Genomic DNA, 17,496 nt, shown 5'->3' with positions numbered 1-17,496 from the left:
TTTGGTTCAAGAGTCAGCATTTACCTAGTCATTACTTTAAATTTTTGTTCACGGATGGTTGACTTAACCTAGTTTCAATTGTTTTTTTTCAGCCAAGGAGTATGTGAAGCCTTATGTAAGGCCAGTTATGCAGGAGCTCTTGCACATTGTTAGAGAGACAGAAAATGATGATCTTACTAATGTAATCCAGAAGATGATCTGTGAGTACAGTCAGGAAGTAGCTACTATCGCCGTAGACATGACTCAGCATCTGGTAAGAGACAATAATAAAATAGCATTCTAGTCAGAAGCACATGGCTAGTTTGTAAACATTTCATTAACTTCTTGGAAGTGCAGACTGTTTAAAGTACTCTCTATAAAGATCCCCCTATAGTATTCACAGTATTTTTTTTTCCTCTGTGGAGCATCTTTAAAACCCTCTGATTTTTCAAAGATACTAAATTTTGTCACTGATTTTAATAAGCCAAGCTCTAATATTTAACATTTCAAATGACTTCACATAGCCAGACTTCTCAAAAAAAGAGGATTTTTAATTTTCTCTCTTCCCCTTTCAAAAGTAAGGAACGTCTTGTTCAGTGCTGACAGCTCTTAGAGATAAGGCATTGCTGCTGTTGCTTTCTGAGGCTTGCATGAGAAATTAAAAATGCGAGTTTGCTCTTGAATGTCAAATTGGCTTTTTTTTTTTTTCACAGGCTGAAATATTTGGTAAAGTACTTCAGAGTGAGGAATATGAGGAAGTGGAAGACAAAACAGTTATGGCCATGGGCATCTTGCACACAATTGACACTATTCTTACAGTTGTGGAAGATCACAAGGAGGTGAGGTCTTTTTTTCCTGCTGTTCCCTCATGACTTTCATACATGACAAGCACCTCTCTGTATATTGCATCATTTGAGCTGACATAAATGTGCTTTTACTACAGCAGAAAAATGAATTAGTACCAAGTCATCTCTGACAAATTTGGATTTAAAGCCCAGTTAGCTGTTTAGCTCTGAACTTCAAGGGGAATTTATGACCTGAAGGTAAAATCTTTAGCCCTTAGTCTGATAAACACTTAATCAGATAATTGTATTACAGGCTGTTAAAATGAATTCTAGGGAGAAATCACAGAATCATAGAATGGTTAGGGTTGGAAGGGACCTTAAAGAGCATCAAAATCCAATGCCCATGCATGGGCAGGAACAGCTCCCACTAGACCGGGCTGCAGAAGGCCTCATCCACCCTGGCCTTAAGTACATCTGGGAAGGGAGTATCAACAGCCTCCCCAGAAAACCTCTTCCAGTATCTTACTACCCTCATGAAGAAGAATTTCTTCCTGATATCTAACCTAAACCTGAATATTTTACATAAGGCTGATTTGTTCCATTGGTGACTCATGTTTTATTGTTTGCCCAGCAATTTCTTGAATAGAATTCCTAGGAATTAGTTTCCCAGTTGTGGTGCAATGTAAGTCTGTGTTTCAGTACTCGGGGAAGAAAGATTATTTTTGCTCATAGTGCTTGGGCTGACTGAGGTAGGAAATTCTGTGACTCACCAGAGAGGCAAAGTCTCTCAGTAACTCTAAGCTCAGTTGGCACAGAAGTTCTGTGTCCTAGATTCTTTTGTTTTCTTGATGTAAAATAAAAATGTTTCATTGTAAGTTTGAAATTTTTTTACGAAGGTTAGAACTAAAATACTAATTATTTTCTCACAAGGCCATTTTGTCCTTCTGGATTTCAAAACATCTTTCATTTCTTCACAAAAAGCCTCTGTGTCTTTTGAAACTTAAAATGAAATCTGGTAGCTAAGCTGAGCATCAGGAATGATAGTCTAAAGTAGATCTTCAAGTTTTAGCATTAAATGCTGCGTTTAGTTTGATTAAATTAGTGCATTTCTATGTTTTCAAATAAACTTCTTTGTTTTTATTTCAGATAACTCAACAGCTGGAGAGCATTTGTTTACAGATCATTGGTCTCGTTTTACAGAAACATGTTATAGGTATGTTTTAGAGATAATTCTTAGAAAAACATTACATGTTTTTGCATTTACAAAATTCTTCTATTATTGCAAACCATGCTGTCATCCTGAAGAGAACTTAATCTTTTTTTGTGTGTGTTTCTTTAAAGAAAAAAAATACATTAATTTTCAGTTACGACTTGATTCTCCTGATCTCTTCTTGTTCATTAGTAAGGCCTTTAAGAAAATACAGTGGTTGAGAGAATAAAATTATTTTTCAGTAAATAATTTAGAAGAATGTCTTTGATATGATGCCAATATGTCTTTCTGGTGTGTATTTATAAAAAAAAATGTTGTAACTATTGCCAGCGTAAGTCCCATCTAAAAGGAGCATTTTCCAGTTTGCCTTATGTTATTAGTAACTATATATAGTAACTATATATATATAGGAACTATATATATAGTTATAGTTATATAATTGTATATATACTATACATATGTGCTATTTACTGCTAATATAATTAGTAACTATTGATTTAGTTACCAATTGCTTGTTTTCAGATTTCAGGATATTTGCAAGCTAAATTTATTTTTAAAACACCCTACTTCAAATTGTTTCTCCTTTCTAGAGTTTTATGAAGAAATTCTCTCCTTGGCCTACAGCTTGACATGCCAGATGATTTCACCTCAGATGTGGCAGCTTTTAGGCGTCCTGTATGAAGTTTTCCAGCAGGATTGCTTTGAGTACTTTGCAGGTATGATCACTTCTGTTCTATTGGTGTTTCCACTGTTTGGGAATTCATCTCTAAGACCCACCTTAATAAGGGTTGCTTCCATTTAGTGCCTTGGTTTAAAATTGTCATGTATTTGAGTCATGCCCTGACCGTCTGTTTAGTGTGGGAGTGTAACAGGAGCATATTTAAGTAGGACAAGTGTGTTCAAATCTGTCAGTGTGATCAGCTATTGTAGGAGGTCGTGAACTCAAAGGAAGCTGAAATAGAAAATGTGAAACTACAAATTAATTCATTAAAACACAGTCCCGTTCTTTTTTCCTCTTCTGAGAATGCATCCTACATGGTGTATTTCATGAAGAATTTTGCTAGAAAAGACTTTTTCAGAGTTTGAATTTCCAACTTTATCCAAGAATCTGAGTTAATGAATTCTGTTAAGGGACTGTAGCCTCCCTGGTTAGCACTGTCATCGATTAGTTTATTATTTTTTCTGTTTTGCATTCCCTTTTCTGCAGATATGATGCCTCTCTTGCATAATTATGTGACCATTGACACTGATACTTTACTGTCTAACCCAAAGCACTTAGAAATCATTTATGCCATGTGTAAAAAGGTAAGGCCTCTGATTCTTACTGTTGTGCTTATCACTGGTACTTCAAGCTCAGAGTAGCACAAAACTCAGAACCTGCACATGCCAGGTGGTGGCCAGTCATTTCAGAACAAAATGAAATTTGGTCTTGGCTCAGTTCTGAGTGCACATAGCACCTTCACACTTTTAAAGTGACGTGCTTTTTAAAACATTACATGTACAGATCTGTGTGGGAGAAAGTTGCTGTTTGTCTTGACTCTCTCCTATGAACAGCTATTTTGGTAAGTAAGGAATTAATGAAGCCTGATTTCCATGTAAAGTGTATCCTGTGATTGCATTCTCTAGCTGTCAGCTAAGGTGAGAACTCATCCGAAGTTCTTCCTACTTCTATAATATTTCTCTTTTATGCTGATTCTGTATTGTATAGTGAACTATGAGGTCACTCTGCTGCCTTTCTCTGATTTTGGGCATTTTAAAGTGTTAGGCACCTGCCTAACTGCTTTTTTTTAAAGAAACTTAGGGAATTTGATTATGTTTGTGAATTCTGCTTCTTTGTCAGGTTGGATTGACACTGACCATAGGGTTGAAAAGTACTGAGAAGAAGTGGTTTCACATAGTGATTTCATACATCTTGGTTTTTAATCAGAACCTAGCCTAGAGATGGGACTTCACTTTGCCAGGTTCTTAATCTGCTAGTGTGTATTAGAACTGAAGTTAAAAAAACAATTTTGGAAAACATAAATTATTTTTATAAGTAACATTTCCTTTAAAAAAGGGAAGGAGATGACATGTGAAGAATGCTAACAGTGATGAAGAACTACAGGAATTCCCTCTAAATTTTTTATTTGATCTTTAGCCACTTATCCTTCTTTAGGTCCTGTAGAGATAATTTTTTGTGTCTAAATTCCTCACAAAATGTAGCATGAATATATATGTACATGCCATGTAGAAGTTTTTGATGTATGCAGGTACTGGTGCACTTGCTTTCAAGGTTGTTTTAGCGATTAATAACTGGTAGAATAAATTGTTATCCTGTTTAGGTTTTAACAGGAGATGCAGGAGAAGATGCAGAGTGCCATGCAGCCAAACTCCTGGAAGTGATTGTTCTTCAATGCAAAGGGCGGGGTATTGACCAGGTGATATATGTTGAGCAGGTTTACTCTTTTATGTAATATGATTCCTGAGAAAAGCAGTTGAAATGAGAGAATTTGAGGTAAATGTAAAGTGTGGAAATAGGGAGAAGTAAAGTAGAAAGAAGTAAATCAGCTGAGGAGAGTTTGTAAGATTTTTTTTGGTTAGTTGGTTTGTTGATTTTTGATGTGTTTGAGGTTACTGGGCATGACAGGAGAGTGAATGTAGAGTGAATGATAAGGATATATAGTATGATGTACAGGGTTGTCTTTTTTTTTTTTTCAAGTAGGATTTCTCTTTTCACGCAAAATATACATTGGCAAAATTATTGTGGCTGAGAGGTTAACTATACATATGCAACTACTGAAGTTACTTTTCCAAGAAATTTGAACTGGGTCCTTTTAATATTTTTAATTACTTGGTGCATTTGGAAATGAAGAATTTTAGTGTGGTTGGATTGTGATTGCTGGAAAAAACACAGTCAAAATTTCTTAGTTTCTCAGAACATGCTTTTAGCAGTCTTTTTCTTATAAATGTCTAAACTCTGGTCTTATGTTTTGCATAGCACTCCAGCCTAAAATACTTTAGCATACCATACTGTATGTTGCCAGAGTTCAGTCCATAGTCTTCAGTGATAATTTTTCAGTTAATTTCACTGAAACCAATTTAACTTTACTAATGTAGAACTCAAGTCATTGAAGATAAAGTTCCTTGGAAGATTTTACTTTTAAAAGAAAACTGGAAGACATTGAAGTGAATTATATGCATTTGCATTGAAATAAGTATGTGTTGGAATGCTTACATGAGCTTCACAACTCTGTGAATTACAACAGTTGCACACTGAGCTGGAACTCATAATCTAAAACATTCATAATGCTTCCTAAATTATCATAAGACATAAATCTGCACGCTGAAATATATCTAGATGTTTATTTGTGTAGAAATTTGTATACTTGCTCTTACCTGAATAAACTCACTCACTTCATACCTTTGTAAGATAGTTAACATCACTTTACGTTTTATTACATCTTTTTCTTGCAATTTTATTTTTAAGGCCTGCTAGTTTTGAAATTGCTGAGTATCTTTCTTCAAAGATGAGAATAACTTTGATTTCTTTTCTAAGTCTCTTATACCAGCTAGAACAAATTCTTCCAAGTGGCCACAAATATTCTCCTCTGCGCTGAGAATAACATTGGCAATTTTTAGCTCAGATGTGTTGGGGAAGATTTAAAAGTATGTAATCAGAGGCTTAAAATGCTGTTATACTGGGAAGTGAATAGAATGGGTTCCCAGGTTTAGCTGGACTTACTTTAACTCTGGAGATCAGTTCTGATAAAAGTATTTTAAACTTTTGGATAATCTAGTAGCTGTACTTCTGTCAAGAAAGGTCCCTTCCAACCTGATGCTCTGTGCTTCTGTGATCCTATATATAATGCTCATTTGTTTGTTTCTTTCTTTCTCTTTTAAATTTACATGCCCAGTGTATTCCACTCTTCGTGGAGGCTGTTCTGGAGAGGTTAACCAGAGGAGTGAAAACAAGTGAGCTTCGTACCATGTGTCTTCAGGTTGCCATAGCTGCACTCTACTACAATCCTGACCTACTTCTGCACACCTTGGAGAACATCAGATTTCCACACAATCCTGAGCCCATCACTGCACAGTTCATAAACCAGTGGATGAATGACACAGACTGTTTTCTTGGGTAGGCATTGTGATTGTTTTTGTGTTTTTTTTCTTTTAAAAGTCCTTGATTTGGGGTTTGTGTGTTGGTTTGTTTTTTTTTTTGTTCACTTCTGTTTATATCTCTAGTCATGTTGGTGACTTTCACTCTTTGGTTATAGTCATCCACACCAGGTCTAATTGCTGTGTTGCCATTAAAGGTGACTACTTATGTCCATGTAACTTTTCCAGGTGTGTTGAGCTATATGCTTAACTTTCTGTGTTGTGAGGATACAAGGTTATAATACATACATTTTTCAGAATTCTTTTAAAATTCTTAATCACAAACTGTCTGCTTCTCCAAGACAAGATCCAGCTTGCATTGAGGGTAGTATTCAGAGCTGACCAGCAGGACTTCAGAAAGATGTTAACTTCTTTTTCTGAAACATTGTACAGATATTTTCTGTTCTTTATTTTATATTTAACTTATTAAATATAAAAACTTATTTTATATTTAACTTACTTTATATTTAACTGCTCCGCTTAATGTAAAAAAAAAAAAAAAAAAAAAAGTTATTCTGTCCAGTCCCACAGTCCAATTTTAATCCCTGTCAGTTGTTTGTGATAAGTTGTATATTAATCATTATGGCACTGATGTACTGACTGTTTAGCATACCCCTGAACCTAAACTTCATTCAGACCTCCCTTGAACATGTGGGTACACTGCACTAGTGTGCACTTGGGCCAGAGCTGAACATTGGTAAAATAAATGAAGGTGGACAAAGCCTGTCATGGCATAGCTCAGCCTGCACTTGATGCTGGGAGGATGGGAAGCCCGGTGCTTGACAGTTAGTGCTTGCCTCTCAGCTAAGATGTGTCTGACTGTGAAATTCCAATCCACTTAAGGGCCAAGCAGACAGCCAGATGTAGTTAACAGCTACCTCTCACCTTCCTGCTGTGAGTTATGTTTTGTCATCAGAGGCTGACATCTGCCTGCAGGTGTACAGATGGGCTTAGAACACATCTTATCTCTGCATAGTCTATACCAACAGACTAAGTGAAGTGTCAGTGTGTTAGGAGTCATGACATGACTGAGGATGGGCTGAGACAGGCAGCTCTTGACCCATAGATACATTCCAAATTTTAGGTTTCCTGTCTGGTTCCTATTGGTACAGTCCTGTCTTTCCAATTCTAAACAAGTCTCCAGAGGGCTTCTTATAGATGGTTTCTCCTCTCCTCAGTCGTCCAAGCAGCTTTTCTCCATAACAATTCTTATTTGAGTAAGTCTTCCCTGAACAGAATTGTCTGCCATCTTGGGAGGGCTTCATTATTTCTCAGTGTCCATCTTGAATTTAGAACTGTGTGTTGTGCATTATAGCACTTCATTACCTTCTTCATAACAGTAATAGTGAATCCAAATCAATCAACAACCAACTGGCATATGCAGATATTTGCTCTCAGCATGTCCTCTGTAGTATTTTTAAAGCACATACCGAGTATACATGGTAAAAATTGTTTTCCTCCCTCCTCTGTCCTAAGTACATAGTTTAGTGAGATGAGGATAGAAGTACAGTATTTTTTGGAACTGCAGCATAGGCTACCTTATTTCAGGTCTGCATGTTAATTCTGGCTGTTCTACTGGAATGAAGATCACTTGGAGATATAAGAGAAATTGCCTGATTTCCTGTATACGGGCTTTGTGCAGATTCCTCATTTGTGTCTATATATGAAAGCATTACTATAGCAGTCTCTCCATGAAGAAAAAAAATTTAGAAGTTCTAAATTAAACAGATAAAAAGTGGTTAAAGTATCTCTTATTCATTATAGCAAAAATGATACTTCATATTATCACAAGTGTTCTGACTTCTATTTGCTGTGTATACAAAACATCTACAGTAAATGCTGTTCTTAACATAGATACCCACCTTATCAATTAGAGGTGTTATTTGAATCAGTGACAAAGATGGCACGAGGGACCCAGTGTCCCTCATTTCTTTTGGCATGCCAGTGGCTGAAAAATGGCACCTTTAAGTCTACCTCTCTCACACTTGTGCTAATCACTTGTGCTAATCGTATTGTTAATTAATGAATTATTTTTATATTTACTGACTTCAGAAAAGAACAAGACATTCTAAGCTTTCTATGTATGGTGAATGCTGAATGCTGAATGCATACAGAGACAGTATGAAAGATGATATTCCCTATAGGTGGTAAACTTGTCATTCCTTTTTTAAAAGAAATAAAAAAGGCAACAGATTTATAGCCTTAAACAGTTCATTCAGGAGCCTTGAATGAGAAACCAGTCAGATCCAGAGGGGAAAAATGCCACAGATCTGACTAGACTCCAACTTCAAGATCTCCTGTGAGCAGCAACTTAACTTTCAGGTTTTTTGTGTTGCTTTTCAAAAAGCATCAGCTGCTCCAACTACTGTTCAAATAAGTTCTTCAGAGCTGAGATGAAATTTGACAAAGCCTATGAAAATGAAACACGGATGTCATCCCACTAGATTCTGTTCACACTGCACTTGAAGGGCAGCAGAAAATTAAAATGTATCTCTTTGACTGGCTGCTACCAACACTGAAATAAATATCTGTAATATTGCTTAAGTCTAAAAATCTTCCTTCAGTGCTGTCTCCCCAGTATGTGGCTTTCAGCTGTGGAGTTTTTGCTATAGTACTGTTTTCAGGCACTGTGATGTGATGTGATATGATTGTGATGTGATGTAAGGGACTTTCTTCCTTTCCCTCAGCTGCTTCTAGAAGACAGTTTGTTTAGCACAACAGAATGGCTCAGATTGGAAGGAATCTTTAGAGGCCGTCTAGTCCAACCCCTGCTGAGAGGGACATCTTCAAGTAGATCAGGTTGCTCAGAGCCCCATTCAGCCTGACCTTGAATGTTTCCAGGGATGGGGCTTCTCCAATCTGGGCAACCTGTTGCAGTGTTTCACCACCCTCATTGTAAGGAGTTTCTTCCTTCTATCTACTCTAAATCTACATTCTTTCAATTTAAAATGGTTACCTCTTGTTCTAGCACTACAGGCCCTGATTAATGTTTGTCTCCATCTTTCCTATAGACTCCTTTGAAGCACCAGTTGTAAGGGTCATCATCTGAAAAGCAGCCAGATATTGAGAGGCCTAACAGAACAGGAAAAGACAGAAATAAAAAGAAAATCTGCCTTTCTTGAAACCCTTTCTTGGGTCCATCCCCTGCCGACTTTGCATTTTCATCAGTGAAATACACCCTGATTTGTACTGTCCTTTTTCTCACCACCCATCATTCACTGCTGCTTTGGTTTACAGTTGGATTCTTCTTCAGGAAGAGGAAGTTTTAGGCTTAAATTCAAATCAGTTGAGAGATTTACAGATACTGGGGAAACTGTAGAACATCAAAGTCAGTCCAGGTGTGAAGGACCACATCAGTCTTACTGCCATTTCTTTGTCAGCCATGCAGGAAATTAGTGACTTACTGGTAACAGTGCCTCTTCAAGATTCTTTGTCCAGATGAATCTCACACCCCTCTGTCCTCCTTCTGCTTCTGTAAGCTCTTAGTACCCATTGACCCTGTTGTGCCAGCAGTAGGGTTGTGTGTGTCTGCGTGCTCTCAGACTGGAGCCAGTGATTTGTGCCAAAAGAATGAGCATTTCTTGAATGCATGAGATGAAATCCATGGGAATAATACGTCTTGGAGGAGGAAAAGCAGTTGCGGTAAGATAAGTAACTGGTTTTCCATGTTATTAAAAATGTGGAAACTATTTTAAACTTGCTTTAAAAAAAACCTCAGTAAGTGATTTTATTTTTTTAGGTGAATAGGGAGGTTTATTTGATAGGAGTTTAAATAGTTAGAATCGTAGTATTCTCAGACTTGCATATGAAATCCCAGCCTTACATTGGAAAGCAGGGTTGGTTCCAACCTTGCAGCTACAAGGAAATGGCTAATTATTTGCAGTTTGTCCAGGAACTGTATTGATGTAATAGAAAGCAACTTGATCCTTACATAAAGGAGCACAGCAAACCAGTAAAGGCTCTGTTATTGCCTTTTGAAATATATTCAGCTCGCTTTAAAATATAAAAGATTCTTAGATCTTTGTGTCCTGTACTGGAAGGGAGTGTATTAGCAAGAAAAGGTCTTGCACATTATGAAGACCACACGCAGCTTGTTAAAAATAGACTTGCCTAGGAGTTGTGCATTGCTGATGTAAACACTTTAAAAATACAAAAATTTGTCTCTTGAATCAATCTTTTTTTTTCTTTCTCCCTGCTATGTTGCAACATTTTGTCAATTAACCTCACCATATGCCTGACATACACCTAAAAGATAAGAATACTTATCAGGTCGTCTCCTGGTGCATGATGGAAACAATAAAGGTAGCAGGACACCCAAAAAGAGTAAAAGATAAGGATGACTCATCTCCGGGAAGTCGGGAAATCTGTATGTATCAGGGACTTATGCAAAAAGGGGACCCCTTTTCTTTTCCTGTATAAAAATCGCCCCAGAAGAACCGAAGTGGTAGCAGCTCAGAACAGCCAGTAGCTCGGTGGAGCCAGCAGCTCAGAAGGACACGTGGAAGCCACCTCCTGTGACTACAAACTCCAGCCAGCTCGGCGCAAAAAGGCGGCAAGCAGCTCTGAAGGCCCAAGCGGAAAGCGGCGAGGCGGCTTTCTTCTGGACCCCCCCTCTCTCGGCACTTCGGCTTCAGCTCCGGGACAGAGAAGCGGCAGGAGCGACAGACCCTACGCTCCCGACCACAGTCAGAGGCCAAGGCCGGCGGACAGGGGTAACATCTTAATTACCCTCCTTCTTTTCTCCTCTTAACGACTCTTCTCCCCAAAGTAACTAATTGTATAATTCCTAAATAAATCCTTTGAACTTGTTTAAATCATAAAGCCTGGTTATTTTTGTAAGCTCACGCGTCGTCTATGAGTAGTGGCTGAAAATTTCCTCGCAAACAAAATATAAATAATAACTCGGATCGTGACAATTGCACTGCCATGTGTTGCATGTTTAGCATTCTAGGCTTGATATACCACTGAGGGAGAAAACAGAGTCCTTGATTGTTAGGGAGGACTGTTGTGTGGAGCTGAGCAAGTAAGTACACATCTCGAAGAACAAAGCACTGAGGAGAAAAGAATGCAGGCTCCCATGTGCAGACAGAAGAAGGGTGCTGAAATAACAAGCCTTTTAACAGCAGAGGAGTGGTCCCAAAACCTTGCTTTGCCATTATGAAAATTTGTAAATGGCATAAAACGCTGTTTTGCTTCTTCCATTCTGTGGGTACATCATACAGCTGGGGCATCCTAGAATGCTGAGTTTCAGACAAGGCAATTGCTTATCCTGCATTTGTCTCTGCTGGCAGGTGGAAGGAAGAAGCCTCCTTTTGGCTCAGGTTCACTAAAGGTGGTTTGATGGCTTTATGCCTTGATTTCTGCTGTCACGCTGAGCCTTCTAGTAACGTGCATGTTCTAAAGGATGCATTCATTCTTACAGCTTCTCTGTTTGCAAGCTTGAAAGTGGAGCATGACACAAATTTTGTATTTTTTGGCCATTTGGGCCATTTCCTAATGGTGACTCCCTTTTAAACAGCAGCTCTTGATTCTTGCACCTTTGTTTGCTGTCCAGAAAAGATAATTTAGTATGAAACTAAGCCACTCATTACTAAGTTTTGGGGGTTTTTTTTTAATTATTCTGAGTTGCATTTTGTGATTGGCATTGTATGATGGTAGCTTTTTCAAATGTATTATAAAAGGTAGTGCCAAATGTCATTAACTACTCTGGCACATGTACGCTGAAATTGCTTCATTATACATATGAGCCTTGAAGAAATTTCATGGCTTCTCAGTGTCAAGATGCAGGATAGAAGTTCTGTTCATAGATTACAGAGCTTTGGTCAAACTTGGATAAGGGTGCTAGAAAAAAGAAGAGGGACAGCAAGTTCTTTCCTTTTATACTTGCAGCACGGAGAGCTGTCCCAAAAAAAGTTATGCTTTGTCCATATGTGGTATCATCTTTAGTTTGGATTTTGGCATGAGAGCAAAGGGTGATGAGCTTGTTTTCAACATAGATAAACTGACAGGAGTAAGGGGTTTAATTCTTTTTCGTGAAAGCAGGCCCTGTTCCTGTGACTCAGTTTCCTTGCCTCATTGCCCCTGTACTCAGCGCTGGTGAGGCCACACCTCGAGTCCTGTGTCCAGTTCTGGGCCCCTCAGTTTAGGAAGGAGATTGAGGTCCTGGAGCAGGTCCAAAGGAGGGCAACCAGGCTGGTGAAGGGACTCCAGCACAGATCCTCTGAGGAGAGGCTGAGGGAGCTGGGGCTGTTCAGCCTGGAGAAGAGGAAGCTCAGGGGAGACCTCATCACTCTCTACAACTCCCTGAAAGGAGGGGGTAGCCAGGGGGGGGTTGGTCTCTTTTCCCAGGCAACCCTCAGCAAGACAAGAGGGCACGGTCTCAAGTTGTGCCAGGGGAGGTTTAGGTTGGACATTAGAAAGAATTTCTTTTCTGAGAGGGTGATCAGGCATTGGAATGGGCTGCCCAGGGAAGTGGTGGATTCTCCGTCCCTGGAGATATTTAAAAAGAGACTGGATGTGGCACTCAGTGCCATGGTCTGGTAACTGCAGGGGTAGTGGATCAAGGGTTGGACTTTTGGACTTGATGATCTCTGAGGTCCCCTCCAACCCAGCCAATTCTCTGATTCTATGATTTGTATGCCCTCTTTTGTGCCCCATTCCTTCTGAAAAGAAGGAATTACAGTTAGCAGTGATGGAAGGACACTATTCACCTACTTCAGTTTTGGTCCATTTTTCAACACGTGTAATGGAGCAGCCAAACCCACCATGACAAAGCATGTCATTTGTTTTGCTAGTTGACTTTGTTTTTCTTGGAAGGTTTTCTGTGATCGTAATGTTACGCATGGTCATGTATAATTTATTGTTGTTGTCAACTACTCTGAGAATGGAATCACTTTACTAAGTGCTAGCAGGACTAACAATGTGGGAGGTGTAATGAAATCCCTCCAGGTCCCCAGCCTTGTTTAAGAAAATGTGAAGGTCAGGAAGCTGTAATACACATTCACTTTTATTACTTAAGGAAGGCTAACATGTTCATCAACATGTTATATGTGATCTTTGGTAATAAAATTGTAAACACTTTTAAAATTGGATTTTTATAGCAATTTTTGGAGTGATGGATTGAGCTGGCTGTTACCCTATAAGTTTTATTGCAGTCTGTGATGCTCATCTTACTAGTTTCTTCCCTCTCAACTTGGATTCTCTTAAGTTCAAAGTAAAACTGATTCAGTAATGGAAGTATCTACCGGGTGTCTGGAGGATGGCCATTTTCTGCCAGCTTTGGAGATTTTCTTGGTTTCTGTAGGTCTTGCTGAGACTTCTTTCTGGAACTACTTGTCTTAAGAAGGCTTGCACAGAATCTGTCATCATCAAGTTGCATTGTTCAAACAAAACAAGCTCCTCTCAAGCCCTCAAGAAAAAAATACTGTAATGGTAGAGTTGAATACTACTGGTGTTTCCAGTAAAGGAGAACCAGAGGGTGTCTGCAGACACAGTTAGAGAATTTTTCCCTGTCTTGTTTGCAAATAACTGCTATTTCTAAAACTCAAAATCAATTCTTATTTTTAAGGGCATAGGTTCTTACCTAGTTTCCTGGCTATGGACACATAAAAATCTTGCTGCTACTTACTTCATTGTTCACTTTCCCTTCAATTATCTATAGTTTGTTTGTTTTACTGAAGGTCTACTCACTTGTAAGTTCCCTTTCTGAGTGTACTGCCAGATAATCTTGATAAGCTGGAATTATTTCCCTGCTTTTGCAGAGAGTTGGAGTTACCAATGTGTCTCAAGTAATAGTCAGAAATCGGATGCATAATACAGCCTTTCTGATGGGCTTTTAATAAACATGTTTAAATACAGCTAGCCCTGTGGCACTCTATAAATGCACCCTGCAATTCAGTGCATTTGTGTTTGTCATTACTCTTCATTAATAGTCTTTTTGCTAATTTCAATCCCTGCAACCGTATTGCTGTTGAAGCCAAGGCAAATTAATTTTCCATCCTATTTAATGATGATAATCTGTATTAAATGCTTTATTAAAGACAAGTTATTCTACATAATTATGAAACAGTATTTATTTGGTATTACTAACTTTGCATTTGGTAATCAGAAACAGTTGTTACAGGAATTTGACTGGTGTGTGAAAGGTATTTAATTGTTAACGAACAACAACTTTTCAGTGGGAGATTTGCATCTAAAGCAAATGAAAGAATGTGTCTGGGGACTTTGAATGTAGTCCCTATGACACTGTCTTCTGCCATGTCAAGCACCACTCTCTACATATCCTTGCAGTGAAAATCTGTTGTCTAACAAGCGTGTGTTGTTTCAGACTCCATGACAGAAAAATGTGCATAATAGGACTAAGCATCCTAATGGAATTGCAGAACCGGCCTCCTGCAGTGGATGCTGTGGCTGCCCAGATTGTCCCTTCTATCCTCCTCCTCTTCCTGGGCTTAAAACAAGTTTGCGCCTCACGAGAACTCACAGAACACGAGGATCATGCTAAAGATGAAAAACACGTTGCAGAAGATAATGGTAAAATCTCCCCTTTTCACATTGTGGATTTTGTCTGGATTTAATTTAAAGGGGGTAAGAAATTGCAGTTTGTTTTTAAGACTCATTAGTCTGCTGAAAATAGCTCGGCTTACTAGGTGATTCAAAGATCATCTTAGGAATTGATTTTTCCTCCCAAAACATAATCAAAACGTTTCAACTTGTAAGAGCTAACACTTTATGAAAAGGTGGTATTGGTTTAAGAGTAACAATAAAGCTCGCAAGTCTGCTCTTCAAGGGTATGAATGTGCTCTGTCTTCTCACACAGGCAGCAGGAATTTTCCAGGACTGCAGTGGCTGTATTCTTGATTCGTGGAAAGAAGCTGTTTCTAGTGCCCATCTGTTTGAAAGGCCCGTTAGGTTGAACTTTGAAGGAAATTCTAGCAAGTCTCCTTTGTCCCTTTGTCCGTTTTGTGATTTGCAAAGTGGGGTGTGAGACAGCTGAGGTTCCTGGAATAGACAAACTTTTCACTGCTGTGTCTGCTGAAAGAGAAAAAAACATCAAAGAACAGCTTCTGGAGGGAATTGTGGGGAGTGGATTTTACGGAACATTGCAGGCAGAAATGTGTGGCTGTATTTGGCTTGGAACAGGAGGTAGATGGTTTGAGGACTGAAAATTAGATTGGATGTAAGCAGGTTATGTAATCCACTCAAATTTCACACATGATTCTTCGGTAATGGAATTACAGAGTTACTCTCAATGCATAGGAGTACAGTATGGAAAGAGCACGGTAATTTTCAAATTGCTGTCCTCTGATTCAATCCCTGCATGGTGAAGATACAGTCACCTTTATTCTTTCTAAACCACTAACAGAGAAAAAGCTAAAGTATTGGAATGGAGGGGAATTTTTAAAATCTTGATTGTAAGTCAGAAATATTTCTCCTTAATTAGGAAGTAGCAATGTTTAGAATTGCACGTTGGAGTTGTATTTTATTCAGGTTGTATTAGTTGTTTCAGAAGCGAAATGGAAGGTAAAGCTAAGGAAAAAATGCTATTTTAAGTTTGTTCAAATACAGTCTGAAGTATAGCAATCAAATGATGTTTGGTCTACATCCAATTTTCTTTTTTTGTTTTATTTTTTCGCCAATTTGTGAAGTCTATGCAAGCTTCTATTTGTTCATCATTTTGAAACTACTGTAATGAAGCCCTTTGCCTAAGACACATTTCCTCAAAAAATTTCCATCCTACAGTTGCACTATGACTGTAAAAATGAAGAAAAAAGATGGCATTTTCACATTCTCCAGATGTACTTAGAAACAAAAGTTTAATTGATCTTGAAAGCAGGAAACATTTTAACAGCTTCATTTTCCCAGTTCTTCTAAGATTTTGAGGGAACGTCGTTAACAGAATATCCCCTTTCCATCCCTAACCTAGATGTATTGTTTTTCATTCTTAAGCCATTCTCCTTATACTTTTTAAACTTTGTTTTACTAAACACATCAATGCTTTTGCAGAAGAGATACCTAGTGATGAGGAGGAGACAAATGAAGTGAGCCAGGCAATGCAAGAGAACCATGGTGGAGGAGGTGGTGGTGGAGGTGGAGAGGAAGAGGATGAAGATGATGATGATGATGACTGGGATGAAGATGCTTTGGAAGAGACTGCTCTTGAAGGGTTCAGCACACCTCTTGATCTTGAAAATGGTGTTGATGAATACCAGTTTTTTACACAAGCACTTTTAGGTATGTGTTTGATAGCTGGCAGAATGATGTAACATGATGAAATAGTTCAGAGATGTTTATGGTGATCAGCATGAAAAGCCCTTTTTGTGTTACAAGGAATAATTTCCATTATTGAAACTGGAAAATGTGATCTTGCTTTTCTAATGTTAGTCTTAAGATTTTTTGACATACAAGTACTGCAAATAGACAAATGGTAGCAAGCACAGACAGAAATTAATCCTCTTCATGTTCTCTTTCAGAACTTTTCAATCACAGCCTAAATAGGTGTGACTCAGTCACTAGGGGAACTCCTATATAGAAAAATATTTGTCGCTTTCTATATGTTAAAATCCTAATGGAGAAATTATATTCTGCCTTTCCTGTTTGACTTACCCTCTTCCTTTTAATTTTGACATGAGTTTTAAATTAGAAGATTCACTTCATCATTGTCCATGAATAATGGCCTCATGGTTAACTTTCTATTTCAGAAAGCACAGGATGTAATTAAGTTCCCCCAAATGGATTGCCTCTATTACAGTAGGGATTGCGTGGTAAGAAAACTGACAGGAATACCAAACCCGTTTTGTAGTACAAGTGCTCTTTTAAAACCAACAAGGGATTCCATGTGTTTCAATTTCTGCTGAAATTAGCTTGCACTGTAACCTGATAATCACTTTCCATCCATTCCTGTTTCGGCAGCGGTGCAGAGCCGAGATGCAGCCTGGTACCATTCCCTGACAGCGCCGCTGAGTGAGGATCAGAAGAATCAGCTCCAGGAAATTTATACATTAGCAGAACACCGACGGAATGCTGCACGTGAGTCACCTCTCTGGGGCCGTTGGATCTCTTGCAGGGATGTTGGAACTGCATCTGGTATTAAAAAACAGAGCAAATAAATCTCTGTGCTAATTAACATTTCGTGAGAACGACGGGCGGGATTTTGCTCTTCATACTATCACTTGCCTGGAAGTAAATGTTACTCAAAGAGTAACTGTTGCTTCTAATTAGTGGCCTTCTCATTGACATGTATTGATTTTTTTAACAGGATGCAAACTAGTTTTGCACGATCTGACATTTGAAATGAAGAGCCAATTAATGCAACACCTAATTGTCAGCCAGTCATATGATGAAGATTACTGTAGATTATTATGTGTTTAACAATTTTCTAACTGCTAA

General features: G+C 38.4%; 1 protein-coding gene across 3 annotated transcripts in view; it reads left to right on the top strand.

The window, feature by feature from the left end:
• IPO8 (importin 8) overlaps positions 1–17,496 on the top strand; it is a 49,881-nt gene that overhangs the window by 26,553 nt on the left and 5,832 nt on the right. For 2 of the 3 annotated variants that reach the window (XM_071768988.1, XM_071768998.1), the window contains exons 15-24: positions 93–253; positions 693–818; positions 1,911–1,977; positions 2,565–2,690; positions 3,182–3,279; positions 4,296–4,391; positions 5,868–6,088; positions 14,435–14,640; positions 16,114–16,341; positions 17,020–17,136. In XM_071768988.1, coding sequence (XP_071625089.1) covers positions 93–253; positions 693–818; positions 1,911–1,977; positions 2,565–2,690; positions 3,182–3,279; positions 4,296–4,391; positions 5,868–6,088; positions 14,435–14,640; positions 16,114–16,341; positions 17,020–17,136 — 1,446 coding nt within the window. Of the gene's footprint in view, positions 1–92; positions 254–692; positions 819–1,910; positions 1,978–2,564; positions 2,691–3,181; positions 3,280–4,295; positions 4,392–5,867; positions 6,089–14,434; positions 14,695–16,113; positions 16,342–17,019; positions 17,137–17,496 lie in introns of those variants that run through there. The other variant, XM_071769003.1, reaches the window with a different exon arrangement.

The sequence above is a fragment of the Heliangelus exortis genome, chromosome 1 (genome assembly GCF_036169615.1).
Source record: "Heliangelus exortis chromosome 1, bHelExo1.hap1, whole genome shotgun sequence".
NCBI lineage: Eukaryota > Metazoa > Chordata > Aves > Apodiformes > Trochilidae > Heliangelus > Heliangelus exortis.
This window is presented reverse-complemented; position numbering and strand designations above follow the sequence as displayed.